Raw genomic sequence first — 15,962 nt, 5'->3', positions numbered from 1 at the left:
GCCAGACTACATGAGCTTTAAATCTGATCTAGTACAATTCTTTTTATGATCTTTAGTCTATAAATCTTTTCCAAACCAGTTTGCTTGCTGAAGATCCCATCTATAAAGGCAAAGGATTGCATGTACACCACATTTGCCTTTACTTTGGCTCTAAATCAAAAACATTCCTGTTTGCCCTGGGATTGTAAATATTACGCTTAATCTAAATAAATCTTGATCAGTTGATTGATTCTGTTTGCTGGTTTCACAGTCGTTATGCCTTATATTATTTTCATTACTGCTATTAACCTGTATTTGCTTTATAATTTTATGAATATCCTGGAATCTCTTAGGGATGATGAGGACACAGTATATAAACATATAGAGTAAATAAAAATAGAGGAATGAAGCAGAAGATTCTAGGATTCATAGCGGATGATTAAACCATGGGTGTTACATGTTGAAAGCAGTTGGGCTCGTGTTCACTCTCCATGAATCAAAAATGTACTGAAACTTTCCAATGGCGGCACACCGCAAACGGCAGTTTACCTTCATATATAATTAGCGTGTTAGAGCAACTTTTCCACAGCAGTAAATGTGGCAGGCCTGAAGATCCAAGGCCCAAGATGGCTTCCAGGCCTGACATAGCCACTACCACTGAACTGGTATAGTGCTTAAGATGTTAGGCTGGCAGCAGAGATTCCATTTTTACTCCACTCTCAGCCATGGAAGCTCACTGGATGACTTTGAGCCAGACACACACTGACACTTCAATCCACTCACAGGTTGAAGGGAAAAGTGTGAGCAGGGAGTGCTATGCACACTGCCATTATCACCTGAACAAAAGCCAAAATTTAAATCTAAAAAACAAGCAAATAAATAAATCGAGGTTAAGGGGGCACAACATTTTAAATTTTAACCTGCCGTCAGTGGGAGAAGCATCAGAGGGGGTTCGGGAGTTCATGGCTTCCATGACAGCCATGGACCTGACTCAAATGATTCAGGGCCCGACACACGAGGGAGGTCACACCTTGGACCTCGTTTTTGTCTCTCGCCAGTGGTTGAGTGATCTGGGAGGAGTGAATTTAACCATCACTCCTCTATCATGGTCAGATCACTCACTCCTCCGACTTGACTTCCCTGGTGCTACCCCTCGCTGCGGGGAGGCGGAACCGGAAAACACTAGATGGTTCCGCCCCAGGCGCTTGATGGAACCAGACAGGTTCCAGATGGAGCTTGGGCCACCTCCTGCAGCCCTGACCCGCCCTCGGGTAGAGGACCTGGTGGCCGCGTGGAATAATGCGACTACCGGGGCCTTGAACCGGGTGGCGCCTTTGCGGCCTCTCCGGCGGCAACGATCCACCCTGGCTCCTTGGTTCACCGAGGAGCTAAGGGTGATGAAGCGCCGCAAGAGATGCCTAGAGAGTCGTTGGAGATCCTCCCGATCCGAATTGGACCGAGCACAGGTACGAGCCCATTTAAGGACGTACCTAGTGGCATTGAGAACGGCCAAACGTCGATATTGTGCCGCTCTCATTGCATCCGCAGAGAACCGCCCTGCCGCCCTGTTTCGGGTGTCCCGCTCCCTTCTGTTTCAGAGGCCGCGGGAGGCCCCTCTACAGGGTAGAGCAGAGGAGTTTGGGAAATATCTGCTGGATAAAGTCGCTCAAATCCGGAAGGATTGGGTCCCCTTCAGTGGCCCAGTCGAGACGCCAGTGGCGAGTCTTGAGAAACCTTTTTGGGAGGAGTTTGACTTGGTTGCCATCGAGGATTTGGACAGATTGCGTGGACGACTGCGACCTACCACATGTTTGCTGGACCAGTGTCCCTCCTGGCTTGTACTGGCTTCCTGGGAGGTTACACGCGACTGGCTCCTGGGCCTAGTGAACGCTTCGTTGGGTGAGGGGTCTCTCCCGGCCGCCTTGAAAGAGGCGCTGGTGAGACCCTTGCTCAAGAAGCCTTCCCTAGACCCTACGGAGCTGGCCAATTATCGTCCTGTCTCCAACCTTCCCTTTTTGGCGAAGGTTGTAGAGAGTGTGGTGGCTTCTCAGTTCCCACGACATCTGGAGGAGAATGATTATCTAGACCCGTGCCAGTCCGGCTTTCGCCCTGGGCACAGCACTGAGACGGCCTTGGTCGCGTTGGTAGACGATCTCTGGAGGGCCAGAGATAGGGGTTGCTCCTCTATCCTGGTCCTATTAGACCTCTTGGCGGCTTTTGATACCATCGACCATGGTATCCTGTTGCACCGACTGGAGGGGTTGGGGGTCCGGGGCACCGTTTTGCGGTGGTTCGGCTCCTACCTCTCCGGCCGGACGCAACGTGTGTTGGCAGGGGGGCAGAGGTCGACCCTAAGCCCCCTTACTTGTGGGGTGCCACAGGGGTCGGTCCTCTCGCCGCTCCTGTTCAACACATACATGAAGCCGCTGGGTGAGATCATCCGTGGTTTCGGGGTGGGATATCATCTGTACGCTGATGATACTCAGCTGTACATTTCCACCCCGAACCACCCCAACGAGGCCATCGAAGTGATGTCCCGGTGTGTGGAAGCCGTACGGGTCTGGATGGATGACAACCGACTCAGGCTCAACCCTTCCAAGACGGAGTGGCTGTGGGTTCCGGCCCCCCGGTTCAACCAGATAATTCCATCTCTGGCCATTGGGGGCATTCAACTTGCCCCTGTGGAGCGGGCGCGCAATTTGGGCGTCCTCCTGGATGCCAGGCTGTCCATGGATGAACATGTGACAGCCGTGGCCAGGGGGGCGTTCCACCAGGTTCGCCTGGTGTGCCAATTGCGCCCCCTATTGGACCGGGACGCCTTACGCACAGTCACCCATGCGCTGGTGACGTCTCGCCTGGACTACTGTAACGCTCTCTACATGGGGCTTCCCTTGAAATGCACTCGGAGACTGCAGTTGGTCCAGAATGCGGCCGCGCGGGTGATTATGGGGAGTACCAAGTACTCCCATGTGACACCTCTCCTGCGCGAGCTGCACTGGCTTCCTGTGGTCTATCGAGTGCGTTTCAAGGTTTTGATTACGATCTTTAAAGCGCTCCATGGCTCAGGACCTAGTTACCTGCGGGATCGTATTCTGCCCCATACATCCCTACGACCCATCCGCTCGCACAGAGAGGGACTTCTCCAGGTGCCGTCTACCAGACAGTGCCATGGGGCGGCGCCTAGGAGCAGAGCCTTCTCTGTGGCGGGCCCAGCCCTGTGGAATGACCTCCCCCCGGATATTAGGACTACTACTGACCTCCGCTCCTTCCGTGTCAAGCTCAAGACCCACCTTTTCCAAATAGCTGGCCTGGCTCGACCATAACTTAGTAACGCTCCTGATGGGTTTTTTAATTTGGTAATTTTATTAGGGGATTTTAAATTGTATTTTTAACTGTCTTTCACTTAAGTCCATCCTCCTCCATGCACATATGTATATGTCTCTGTTCTTTTGTATATATGTTTGTCTTATGTGTATTTTTTATCTGTTTGATTGTACGCCGCCCCGAGTCCTTCGGGAGAGGGTTGCGGCTAATCAAATAAAATTATTATTATTATTATTATTATTATTATTATTATTATTATTATTATTATTATTATTATTATTATTATTATTATTATTATTATTATTATTATTATTATTATTATTATTATAATTGCAGATCTGAATGCTTCCCATGTAAAAAAAAATACTATTGTTGGCAAAAGAAAAGAAAGGTACCAGAGAAAATGCTACTCCGCTGTAAGAGATATGATGAGGTGTATTTCTCACACTGTTAGAAATGAGAGTAATTGGCAGGTGTCAAAAATTGCCTTTGTAGCAGCACAACTCACCTTCTTATATGGGCATACAATATCAGTACATGAATAAAAAGGACAAGGTCTGGTCATCACGCTGCTGTGACTGCCATCTTGTTTTCATGCACACACACTCACGCAACTCCATGTAGACAACACTGGTCCACCAGCTCATAAAGACTGGATAAAAGTCAATAAAAGGGAGCAAAGTACAGCTGGACATCCAGGCTTCCTGTTTTATTTAGCTGTTTGTTTATGAAATCTACAGCCCACTTTATTATTCAAAGCAATCCCAAAGTGGGTTTCAAATCACTTCAGGCAGCTCTCTTCTGACTTGGCCTCAGCCATCAGGAAGACTGTGCAAGGAGCAACTCAATTACTTTCACTGTAGGAGGCAGAGGCCATTTTTACACAACACAATCTACTCCTGGGTTTCAGCCAGAGGAGAGAGTTTTGCTCCATTTCCCCCAGAACCTTTCAGATCAAGACTGAGCTAAATGTTTCCTCTCCCATCTTGTTTCCTTTCACCATCCAAAACTTTAATGATATCAGTATAACCCCAAGTGGCAGTCTATAGAAGCCATGGAGATGACCTCAGAGAAGGCAACCAGAAGTTGTTAGAAGAACAGCAGGTGTAGAAGAAGCACATGTTAAGCTGGGAGGCGGAGAGAGAACATGAGAAAGAGATGGACATTTTCCTGACTTCTTAGGACACGGCTGTCAAACTCGCGGCCCGCTGGCCAGATCCACCACCAGGGTGGGCTGCTACGGGTTCAGGAAAACCCATAGCTAACATTATGGCCGGTTCGGAGAACCTCCAAATCCCACACCTGGTTGGCCCTGCTCACCCCACTCCTCCCACCATGCCCTGCCCTGCCCCTCCAGGGAGTCTCCACATGGCCTGTTTTGGATGCTAGGTAACTGCAGGGCCCATGCAAAGGTTCAGGGAGGGGCCGTTTTCACCCTCCCAGAGGCTTGAGGAAAGCCTCCGGAGCCTGAGGAAGGCAAAAATTGTCGAGAGTGTGGTAGCACGTCAGCTTCCCCAGTACCTGGATGAAGCTGTCTACCTGGATCCTTTTCAGTCGGGTTTCAGGCCCGGGTACAGCACGGAGACGGCATTGGTCGCGTTGGTCAATGATCTCTGGCGGGCCCGGGACAGGGGCTGTTCCTCTGTCCTGGTCCTATTAGACCTCTCGGCAGCTTTCAATACCATTGACCATGGTATCCTACTGCGACGACTCGGGGGGTTGGGAGTGGGGGGCACCGTTTTACGGTGGTTCTCCTCCTACCTGTTGGATTGGTCGCAGTTTGTGTTGACTGGAGGGCAGAGATCGACCCCCAGGCGCGTCACTTGTGGGGTGCCCCAGGGGTCGGTTCTCTCACCCCTCCTGTTCAACATATACATGAAACCGCTGGGCGAGATCATCCGTGGTTTTGGGGTACGGTATCATCAATATGCTGATGATACCAAACTTTTCATCTCTACCCCAAACCACCCAAACGATGCCCTCGATGTGATGTCCCGATGCCTGGAGGCTGTGCGGATCTGGATGGGGAGGAACAGACTCAAGCTCAATCCCTCCAAGACTGAGTGGCTGTGGTTCCCGTCATCCCGATTTGTACATCTTGTTCCATCTTTGACGATAGGGGGAGAAATTTTAGCCCCCTCAGAGAAGGCTCGCAATCTGGGAGTCCTCCTGGATACGCGGCTTAGTTTAGAAGAACACCTGACGGCCGTGACCAGGGGGGCCTTTTACCAGGTTCGCCTGGTACGCCAGTTGCGCCCCTTCCTGGATCGGGATGCTCTGTGCACAGTCACTCATGCCCTCGTCCTTTCTCGCCTGGACTACTGCAATGCTCTCTACATGGGGCTGCCCTTGAAGAGCACCCGGAGGCTTCAGCTGGTCCAGAATGCGGCCGCGCGGGTTCTCATGGGGGTACCTAGGTGCTCCCATGTCACACCCCTTTTAGATGGCCTGCACTGGTTGCCGATAGTTTTCCGGGTGCGATTCAAGGTATTAATTATGACCTTTAAAGCGCTCCATGGCTTAGGCCCAGGGTACCTGCGAGACCACCTACTGCCACCAGTAGCCTCCCACCGTCCAGTACGATCCCACAGAGTTGGCCTCCTCAGGGTGCCGTCGGCGAAGCAGTGTCGGCTGGTGACCCCCAGGGGGAGAGCCTTCCCGGGAGCAGCTCATCCCTCTGGAATGAGCTGCCCCCGGAGCTCCGCATAATCCCTGACCTCCGGTCCTTCCGACGCGCCCTAAAAAGTTGGCTTTTCCAGCAAGCCGGCCTGGCCTGTTAATGTTAATGTTAATTTTAATTTATTTTAAATGTATTGTTTCTTTTTTTAAAAAAATCGGTTTGGTCTTTTTGGAAATGGGTTTAATCTTTTTTTAACTTTTGTGATGTGTGTTTTTAATGTTGTACGCCGCCCTGAGTCCTTTTGGAGAAGGGCGGCATATAAATCCAAATAAACCTATAAACTTAAACCTAAAAATGGCCCCTCCACCACGGTGCAGGAGGCCGAGTAGGCCATGCCCATCATGACCACACCCACCCAGCAACCGGGCAGAGAACCCATTGTTGAAATTTTTGGAGCCCACCCCTGTGCGCCATGCATTGGCCACGCCCATGCCCGGTTTAGTGAAGGGGGAAAAGCCGCTATACATCACACGATGCTGCCGTGATGATGTGAGTTTGACACTCTTGCTTTAGGGTAGAAGGGAGGGGGGAGGAAAACGTAGGCAGATTTGCAAGATCCTTTTACTCAAGCCTATCTCAACAAAGGTAGAGTTCTAATGGAGGCTGTCTACCTTGTAGGGACTGACATCAACAATGCTCAAATGGAAAGCCTCACAGCAGTTACTTACTGATAGAGGTTTTTGACCGATTGTTCACTGCTGGTGATGCTGAGGTAAGGTCCTTCCCTCCGTTGGTAATCTCCTCTGCTGAAGCCAACTCGAGCGGGGAGCTCCAAGTGGACATTGTAAGACTCCTTGGGACGTGTTCCAAAGAACTGGAGCCCATCTTCAGGGTAGAGGAAAAGAGCATAGGCGTCTGCGTCACTGTAGGCTAAGACAGCCTGGAAGGTGTTACGCTGCAAGGAAGGCATAAAAGAAGGAAAAAGAGGGGATCAAATTCTGACATCCCTAAGGCAGAACCATGGATAAATTAAACCTGGGTTGGCCCAAGAGGACAACATGTCCCAAAGGTGTTTTGTTTTTTTTCAAAAGGCAACTGGACTTTGTTTGTCCTTGAAGATGTTTCACTTATTACCCAAGAAGCTTCTTTAATTCGGACTGAAGTAGAATAGCAGCTTCTTGGGTGGGAAGCGAAAAACGAGGGAAAACAAAGGAAGTCCAGTTGCCTTTTGAAAAAGCACTTTTCAGACAACCATGACCTGGATGACTGAGAATCTCCATAGACAAGAGGACAAACATCATTAAGGGAGCAAGACGTAATTTTGGGGTTACAAGGAAACATCGAATTCAGATTTTTCTTTTCTCATCAACTCGCTCCATGACCTTACTCTCAGAATCCTGCACATCTTGCATCTGCAACACAAGGGAAATTATACTACCTCGCTTCACAGGGCCATTGCAAAGATTTATGTGGAGGAAAGTTCATTCGGTTCTTTGAACTCTTGTTTTTCAAAACATTTTAATCATTCTGCTCTCTGCCCCATTTTAATTAAGGAATTAACCCATTCCCTCTTTTTTATCTGCAATGCTGTATTACGGGTTTTTCCCCCTTGCATTCTGTTTGTCCCTGGGAAGGCTAATATGAGCCACTGAAGTCACTCGAAGTCAAGTTTGCACAACTCATTTAACTAATATGTCCTCTAGATGCAGAGGGACTACAGTTTCGAGTGTTTCCAGCTTGCATACTATACACCAGATTAAGAGAGGATACTATAAATGCTGAAAGTATTGAAAATAAATACAATCATTTGTTTAAAAAAATAATAATTAAGAAGTAAGATCTCTATAATTAATCATGGAGATTTCCCTTCCACTTTTTTTCACCCAGATTCCAAGCCCTTATAAAGCTGCCTTGCCATCATTTATCTTTCTGTCCTCCTGTTTTATCTTCCTGGCCTTTAGTACATTTCTTTTTTCCCAGCTACAAGGGAAAAATATTTTCCTCTTTTTCATAATCACCCACTTGGGAACCAGAAGAGAGATTTCGATTTCAGGAAGGGTTTCCATCCAGGCCAAAAACAGAAGTGAAAGCTGCAATGCTTGATAACCAAAAAAGGGAGAAGACTTTCCTCATGTTTGCAGCGTAAAAGACGCAGGCCAAATCCTCAGGTAGACGCGGATTCTGTGACTGAAGGAGAAGAAGCTAAACTTCAGGCTTTGCCTGTGTAACCCTGGGCCTCACCATTGAGCCATGCCATTCCTAAATAAAGAGAAGCACTAAACAAGAACAACTAAACCAGGGGTGTCCAAACTTGGGAACTTTAAGACTTGTGGACTGGCTGGGGAATTCTGGGAGTTGAAGTCCACAAGTCTTAAAGTTCCCAAGTTTGGACACCCCTGCACTAAACAATACTATGAATATGTGAAGAGCTTTATAAGGCACTACAGAACAGGTGAATTTTTTCAATGAATCTACCTATTGACTGCTACATCTTATCCAGACAGCCACGTAGACCTTTATCCAATAGTATTGTAGGAAGTTAGCACCCATCCCTCTCCTAGGAAAATGAAATATTTTAAGAAATATTTTTTAAAAGGGCAGAATATTTCCCCTAAAATGGAGGCAGAAAGTCACACATACCCCCTTTGTTAAGGCCTGGGCCAGTCTATTCTACATAGCAAAGATCTACCTCCTTCAGGCAGAGCCGTAGGAGGACTTGTCCAAAGCACCTTCATGACATCATCGCTAATGGGGGTTTCAATTTATTTTATTACCGGTTCGCTCGTGCACATGCACAGAAGCATCTGGGCGGCTGGGCGGAGACTCCTGCTGTCGCCACTACTTTCCACTACCAGTTCGATCCAGGGCGAATCAGCAGAAAACCAACTCTGATCATCACCCAGCAAGGCTCAACCAAGCCTGGGACACAGACAACCTACAAAGTTACTCATGCATGGCCCCATAGGAGTCTGACAAGCAATCAGAATACAAGCTCAAATTCAAAAGCCCAGAGTGGGCATAAAACCCAGGAACTCTCAGCATCTCTTCCCTTTTTTTGCCCAGGACCTCAAACCATGTGGTCCTGTCCACCATTAAAAACCATCTTTCCAAGCAGCTTTCATGTTTTCCATGTCTTTCTTCCCACTTGGAACTGAACCCAGAATGACATTTCTTTCAACAGTATCTTATACGTTACAGAATAAATGCATAACTCCTAATCTCCCCTAACAGCGTGGTGAGGAATGTGGGCATTATATTTCAGTATCCCTTGGGATTGTGGACCTTCTAACATCCCTGACACAATGCAAGCAACTGTCAAGCTGCATTTAAAAATATACATCTGGAGATCTGGATGGCCCCCAAGAATACAGAAATTGGGCATCCCTAACAAAATTAGGAAGCTTCTGGCCAAGATCTTTTTCTTCTCAAAACATTGCTTTATAAGTGCTAGGTACATAAATAAAAAAGATAGTATCTCTTGACATATCCAGGGACATGAATCCAAGGGCAGAACACAGCCCAAATTAAGCATTGAAAATCTAGCATCATTTTTAGAAAAAAAAGCTTTCTGTTCATGAAGGAGCAGATGCTGAACTCCATAGCAACCTCAGTCATATAAATTATTTTTAGTATTTCATTTTCTGTAACAGCTATTTCTCTCTTGCCTCAAGTAGTCATAATTTTAAGGCACAAAAACCTGTCCAGGAAATGACAGACCGATCAGCTTGACATCACTAGCTGGAAAAAGCTGGTGGGAATTGCTAACATTTTTGGAAGATAGACTCAAGATTCAGAAGGATCGTGACCAGGGGTGGGTTCCTGCCAGTTCTAACCACTTCTATAGAAGAGGTTCCACAAATCTACATAAATCTAACTGGTTCCAGCTCCCTCCCCCCGCCCGTCCACACATCATCAAGATGAAGAGCGAGAGAAGGAATTCTGGGAGTTGAAGTCCACAAGTCTTAAAGCTGTCAAGTTTGAACACCCCTGAGGGGTTTTTTCCCTAAATGGTTAGGGGTGCAAGGGTCTTGCAACTTGACAGCTTTAAGACTTGCACACTTCAATGCCAGAGTTCCTGAGCCAACATTTTGGTTGTTAAGCAAGAACGTTGTTAAGTGAGTTTCACCACATTTTAGAAGTTGGCCACGCCCACCCAGTCACATGGCCGGCAAGCCACTCCCACCTGGTCACATGGCCAGCAAGCCACTCCCACAAAGCAGGCCACACCTACAGAAGAGGTTCTAAAAAAATTTGAAACCCACCACTGATCTTGACAGACTTGAGCATTGGGACCTAGCCATCAAAATGCAGTTCAGTGGTGAAAAAAGTAAAGTCTTTACACTTAGGCAGGAAAAACCAAATACACAGATATAGATTAGCTCAGCAGTAAGAAAGAGAGATGTAGATGTTGTAGAGCAGTGATGGCTAATCTTTTTTGGCTCGGGTGCCGAAAGTGTTCACCTGCGTGCAATAGCGCATATGTGCGTGCTCATACCCATAATTCAATCCCCCATGTGCACCCACCGCATAGGCATGCATGAACACACACACACCTTCTGCCCCCCATGCATAATACCCACCCATCCCGCCCTCCTGAAGTCTGGGAAGGGTGAAAACAGCCTCCCCTGGACCTCCAGAGGCCCTCCAGAAGCTGGAAAGGGCCCATTTCCAAACTTCCGGTAGGCACGGTAGACCCATTTTTCACCCTCCCCAGGCTTCCGAGGCTTTCCCAAAGCCTGAGGAGGGTGAAAACGGCCTCCCCCAGCCCTTTGGAGGCCATTCGAAGGCTGAAAAGCAGCTGGCTGGTGTCACATGCACGCTGCAGCTGACCTACCGTGTTTCCCCCAAAATACAACATGTCCTGATAATAAGGCCATGCCACATTTTTCTGGTAGGCAAAAATATAAGCCCTTCCCCACAAATAAGCCCCATGGACAACCCCCCACCTCCGGCCAGGCAGAGTGCCGCTCACCAACTTAGCAGTGTCCTGAAGGTGCCAAGCCGTGAGAACCAGGGGGGGAGGCAAAAGTGATCGTGTTGCTTGGCGCCTTCGAGATACCGCTAGGTTGGTGAGCATCGCTGTGCCCAGCTGAAGAGGAGGGCTGCCGGGCAGCTGCTCTCTTGCAAGCGGGTTCCCAAAAAGCCAGGCACAGCCTCGTGGGCAAATGGCTGTGTTGTGCTGTCGCAGCAGCACAATACAACAGCCATGAAGCAACCACGCTCATGAGCAGCTACTCAGCAAACCCCTTTTCCAGCTAGCACCATTCACTGACCTAGGGGTATCGCCAAGCCGCGTGAGCGCCTATTTGCCGCCACCCGGCTCCCGTGGCTTGGCACTTTCGAAATGCCAGTGAATGGCACTCTGCACGGCTGGAGAGGGGGGTTGCATGAGCGGCTGTTCCGCTTCCACTTGCGTGCCTCCCAGTCTCACGATGCCCTGGCCCAGCTCTTCCTGTAGAGCCAGAGCACCTCCACTGCCGCCACCGCCATCCCAGCATGGCTTTTTCGGTGGCTTCCAAAGCAAGTCTTCCAGCAGTGGCCACTCTGGGCGTACGCTCTATGGTTGTATGCTCTGCTGGCAGCTGGCCCACAACCATAGAGCATACACCCAGAGCGGCCACTGCTGGAAGACTCGGTTTGGAAGCCACCGAAAAAGCCATGCTGGGATGGCAGTGGCAGCGGCAGTGGAGGTGCCCTGGCTCTGCAGGGAGAGCTGGGCCAGGGCATCGTGAGGCTGGGAGGTGCGTGAGTGAGAGTGGAACAGTTGCTCGCACAACCGCCCTCTGCAGCCATGCAGAGTGCCATTCACTGGCATTTCGAAGGCGCCAAGCCACAGGAGCCGGGCGGAGGCAAACAGGCGCTCAAGCGGCTTGGCTATACCTCTAGGTCAGTGAATGGCACTGTGCCCGGCTGGAAAGGGGGTTTTCTGGGTGGCTGCTCATGAGCGTGGTCGCTTTATGGATGTTGTGTTGCGCTGCTGCAACAGCACAAAATAGCCATTCGCCCATGAGGCTGTGCCCGGCTCTTTGGGAGCTTGCTCGCAAGAGAGCAACCCCCCCTCTTCAGCTGGGCACAGCGCTGCTCACCAACCACCCGACAACCCCAAAACAATAAACTCTCCCCTCATAATAAGGCCCAAGCCATATTTTGTGGGTAAAAAGAAAATAAGACCCTGTCTTATTTTCAGGGAAACACGGTAGGGCAACAGCTCGTGTGCCCTCAGAGACGGCTCCTGGTGCCACCTGTGGCATGCGTACCATAGGTTCGCCATCACGATTGTAGGGGATCTAGATGTAAGAGGGACTAGGTGTTCTACAGGACAACCACATAGGTATGAGCTAACAGTGTGTTGTGGCTGCCAAAAAGGCCAATGCAGTCCTAGGCTCTATCAACAGAGGGATAGCATCAACTTAAAGAGAAGAGATAGTACCACTTTATATTGCACCAGTGAGACTACACTTGGAATACCGTTTTCAATTCTGGTCACCACGATACAAAATTTGCTGAGATTCTAGAAAGAGTACAAAGAGTAACAAAGATGATAAGAGATCTGGATGCCAAATTGTACAATGAACAGTTAATGGAACTAGTTATGTCTAGTCTAACAAAGAGGACTGGGGTTACATGATAGTTATCTTCCACTACTTGAAGGACCCAGAGAAGAATGGATCAACCTATTCCCCAAAGCACATAAGAGTATGACAAGAAGCAATGGGTGAAAGCTTGTTAGAGATCCAACCTGGAATTGAGGAGACATTTCCTAACAGTGGCAACAATTAATCAGTGGGATGTCTTGCCTCCCTCCATTGCTGGAGGTTTCCAACAAAATATTAGACAACCATCTGTCCGAGATGATATAAATTATCCTGGTTTGAAGAGGGGTTTGAATTAGAAGGCATCCAACGTCCCCTCCTGTCCTATGATTCTAAGCAACTAGGGAAAACCATTTGATTCATCTAACCTCCGGAACAATATGTGAGAATCTTTCCAAGCCTTGCCACCACCAATGATGGCAACTAGAGATTGTCAGAACATACTGACATTCAGACTATTGAGAACCATTTGCTCTATACTTCCAATGACAGAATTGAGTTTGTCCAATATTCAAGCTCAAAACCTTTGCATTGAAGGATATCTTCTAATCCTTAGCTCACTCTTCTCAACTAGATGTTCTTCAGATTTCTTGAATTATTGTATAAGAGTTGTCCCGTATGAAAGGATTCAGGAATGGAGTGTTTGTATGTATGTCTTTGGTTGTTCGGGTTTTCTCCCACGTAGAATTGGAAGTATCTTCACGACGTTTCGATGAAGTCTCATTCATCATCTTCCGGCTTGGTGCTTCCGGCTTGGTGCTTCCAGGAGCAATGTGAGATCTCAGCCGGTTCCTCCTTTTAACTGCCAGTGGGGGTTTGTGCTGATTGGGTGGGAGCTTGGCTGCATTCTGATTGGGTGGAGGTGTATTCTGATTGGTAGGGGGCTTGGCTGTGCTCTGATTGGATGGGAGTTTGGCTGTGCTCTGATTGGATGGGGGCGTGTTCTGTTTGGGTGGGGGCCTGGTTGTGCTTGTGTTAGTCTGAGTTGCAGAGGGATTTGAGCTGGTGAGCTGCTTTACTGTTGTTTGGCTTCGCGTTTGTGGTCGTGCCACATCTCCGTGGTGGGCATCAGTTTGCTTAATGTATGGATCTGAGGGGTTTAAAGTGGCTAATAATGCAGCTGTGGTCTGGCTTCTGGTTTGTGGTCCGGCTTCTGGTTTGTGGTCATTATCGGTGTGGGTTTGGGCTTGCTTTTTGCGTGGATGTGTGATAGTGACATCCTGTGTGGTTTTCGTGAGTGTGGGTCTGGTATCATTCTTTGTGTTAGGGACTCGTTTGTCAGTGAGGGCGGGTTTCCAAATGGCTGGTAGGCGGGAGGTATCATCTCGTTTATTCATGCTGTGTGGTCGTTTTTCTATCTCAATAGCTTCTCTGATTATTCTGTTGTTAAAGTGTTCAATTTTGGCAATAGTTCTGGTCTTTTTAAAGTCTATATCATGTCCTGTGGCTTTGAGGTGTTGGACCAGGGAAGAAGTTGGTTCCTCCTTTCTGACTGAGTTTTTGTGTTCTTCAATGCGTGCCTTTATTCTTCTGTTGGTTTGTCCAATGTATGTGGTGGGGCAGGTGGTGCATGGGATTTCATATACTCCTTGATTTTCTAACTCTATTTTGTCTTTGGGGTTTCTTAGGATGGTGGATATTTTTCGGTTTGTGTAGAATGCTGTCTTGATGTTGTGTTTGTGGAGGATTTTGCTGATTCTGTCTGTGGTGCCTTTTATGTATGGGAGGAGGGCTTTGCCGTTTTCTTGTTCACTGTCTTGGATTTTAGTGGGGTTTTCTTTTTGGATTAGGTTAGTGATATTGTTTCTTTGGAATCCGTTGGATGTTAGTACGTTGGTGAGAGTGTGTAGTTCGGTTTTGAGGTGTTGTTCGTCAGCTAAGCGTTTTGTTCTGGAGATGAGTGTCTTGGCTACAGAGTTGATCTGTGCTGGGTGGTGGTGTGAGAGTGCGTGCAAATAGCGGTTTGTGTGTGTTTTCTTCTGGTAGATGGTGTGTCCTAGGGATCCATTGGATTTCTTATAGACTAAAACATCCAGGAAGGGGAGTTGGTTATTGGCTTCTGTTTCCATGGTGAACTGTATTTTGGGGTGTAGGCTGTTGAGGTGTGTGAGGAAGTTGTCCAGTTTATCTTTCCCGTGTGGCCAGATTATGAAGGTGTCGTCTACATATCTGAGCCAGAGTTTGGGTTTGTGATCGGATTTTTCTAGAGCTTGGGTTTCAAAGTGTTCCATGAAGAGGTTAGCAATGACAGGTGAGAGGGGTGATCCCATGGGTGCTCCTTCTATTTGTTTGTATTTTTGTCCGTTATAGATGAAGTATGTGTTGGATAGGCAGTGGTTGGTCAGATCTAGGATATGTTTGGGGGGGTTGTATTTGTTTTGGATAGCTGTCAAGGCTTCTTTGATTGGTACTTGGGTGAAGAGGGATACAACTTCGAAGCTCACGAGTAGGTCGCTGGGCTGTAAGTTTTGTTTCTTTATGATCTCTATGAACTGGAATGAGTTTTTTACGTGTGAGGTGATGGATTCTGCATAGGGCTGTAGTTGTTTGGCGAGAAATTTGGCTAGGTTTTGTAGAGGTGAGCCTATGGAGCTGACTATGGGTCTGAGTGGGGTTCCTTCTTTGTGTAAGATATATACGTTTTTGTGTTCTGTGATGCGTGCATTTATTCTCCTGTTCCCAACATCTTAAGAAACCCCAAAGACAAAATCCAGCTAGAAAACCAAGGAGTCTACGAAATACCATGCAAAATCTGCCCAGCAATATACATAGGACAAACAAACAGGAGAATAAATGCACACATCACAGAACACAAAAACGCAGTAAGAAAAAAAGAAAAAACTTCTTCCCTTTTCCAGCACTTTAAAGCTACAGGACATGAAATCAACTTTGAAGGAGCCAGGTTAATCTCCAAAACAGAACACCTCCACAAGAGAATAATCATGGAAGCCATTGAAATAGAGAAACACCCCCACAGCATGAACAAACGTGATGATACCTCCCGCCTACCAAACATCTGGAAACCAGCCCTAGCCAACAAACGAACACCACCCACCACCCAAGCCGTTATAATACAAAACAACAATGCACACGCAGCCTGCACCAATCAGCACCAATCTACCAATCATGATACAACCACACAACCAATCATTCCACTTACTGAAACAAAGCCAGCACCCCATCCCCTCCCACCAAGACTTACAGAAAGACGGCAGCTCCGTTCCCATTTTAAGCCCACATTTTGAGCCTACGCTTGAAGATGGCAGGTGCGATCCTGCCGAAATTCCCATGTTATAGTTTAGAAATTGATGGCCTAATGGAACATGGATTCTTGAAGTTTGTTTATTTCTCAAGGTACATTTAAAGCAGTTTTGGCATCCCATTGCCTGCCAGCTCAAGAATTCCTCCAGATCAGTTTTTCTTCAAACTTGGTAACTTTAAGATGT

General features: G+C 47.9%; 1 protein-coding gene across 1 annotated transcript in view; it reads right to left on the bottom strand.

The window, feature by feature from the left end:
- Window positions 1–15,962, bottom strand: part of NID2 (nidogen 2) — an 83,350-nt gene that overhangs the window by 54,169 nt on the left and 13,219 nt on the right. The window contains exon 3 of the mRNA XM_081938657.1: window positions 6,652–6,878. Coding sequence (XP_081794783.1) covers window positions 6,652–6,878 — 227 coding nt within the window. The remainder of the gene's footprint in view (window positions 1–6,651; window positions 6,879–15,962) is intronic.

This window comes from Natrix helvetica, assembly GCF_964273705.1.
Source record: "Natrix helvetica genome assembly, chromosome: 1".
In the NCBI taxonomy this organism is placed as follows: domain Eukaryota; kingdom Metazoa; phylum Chordata; class Lepidosauria; order Squamata; family Natricidae; genus Natrix; species Natrix helvetica.
The sequence above is the reverse complement of the archived record's forward strand: the minus strand, read 5'-3'. Positions and strand labels throughout refer to the sequence as shown.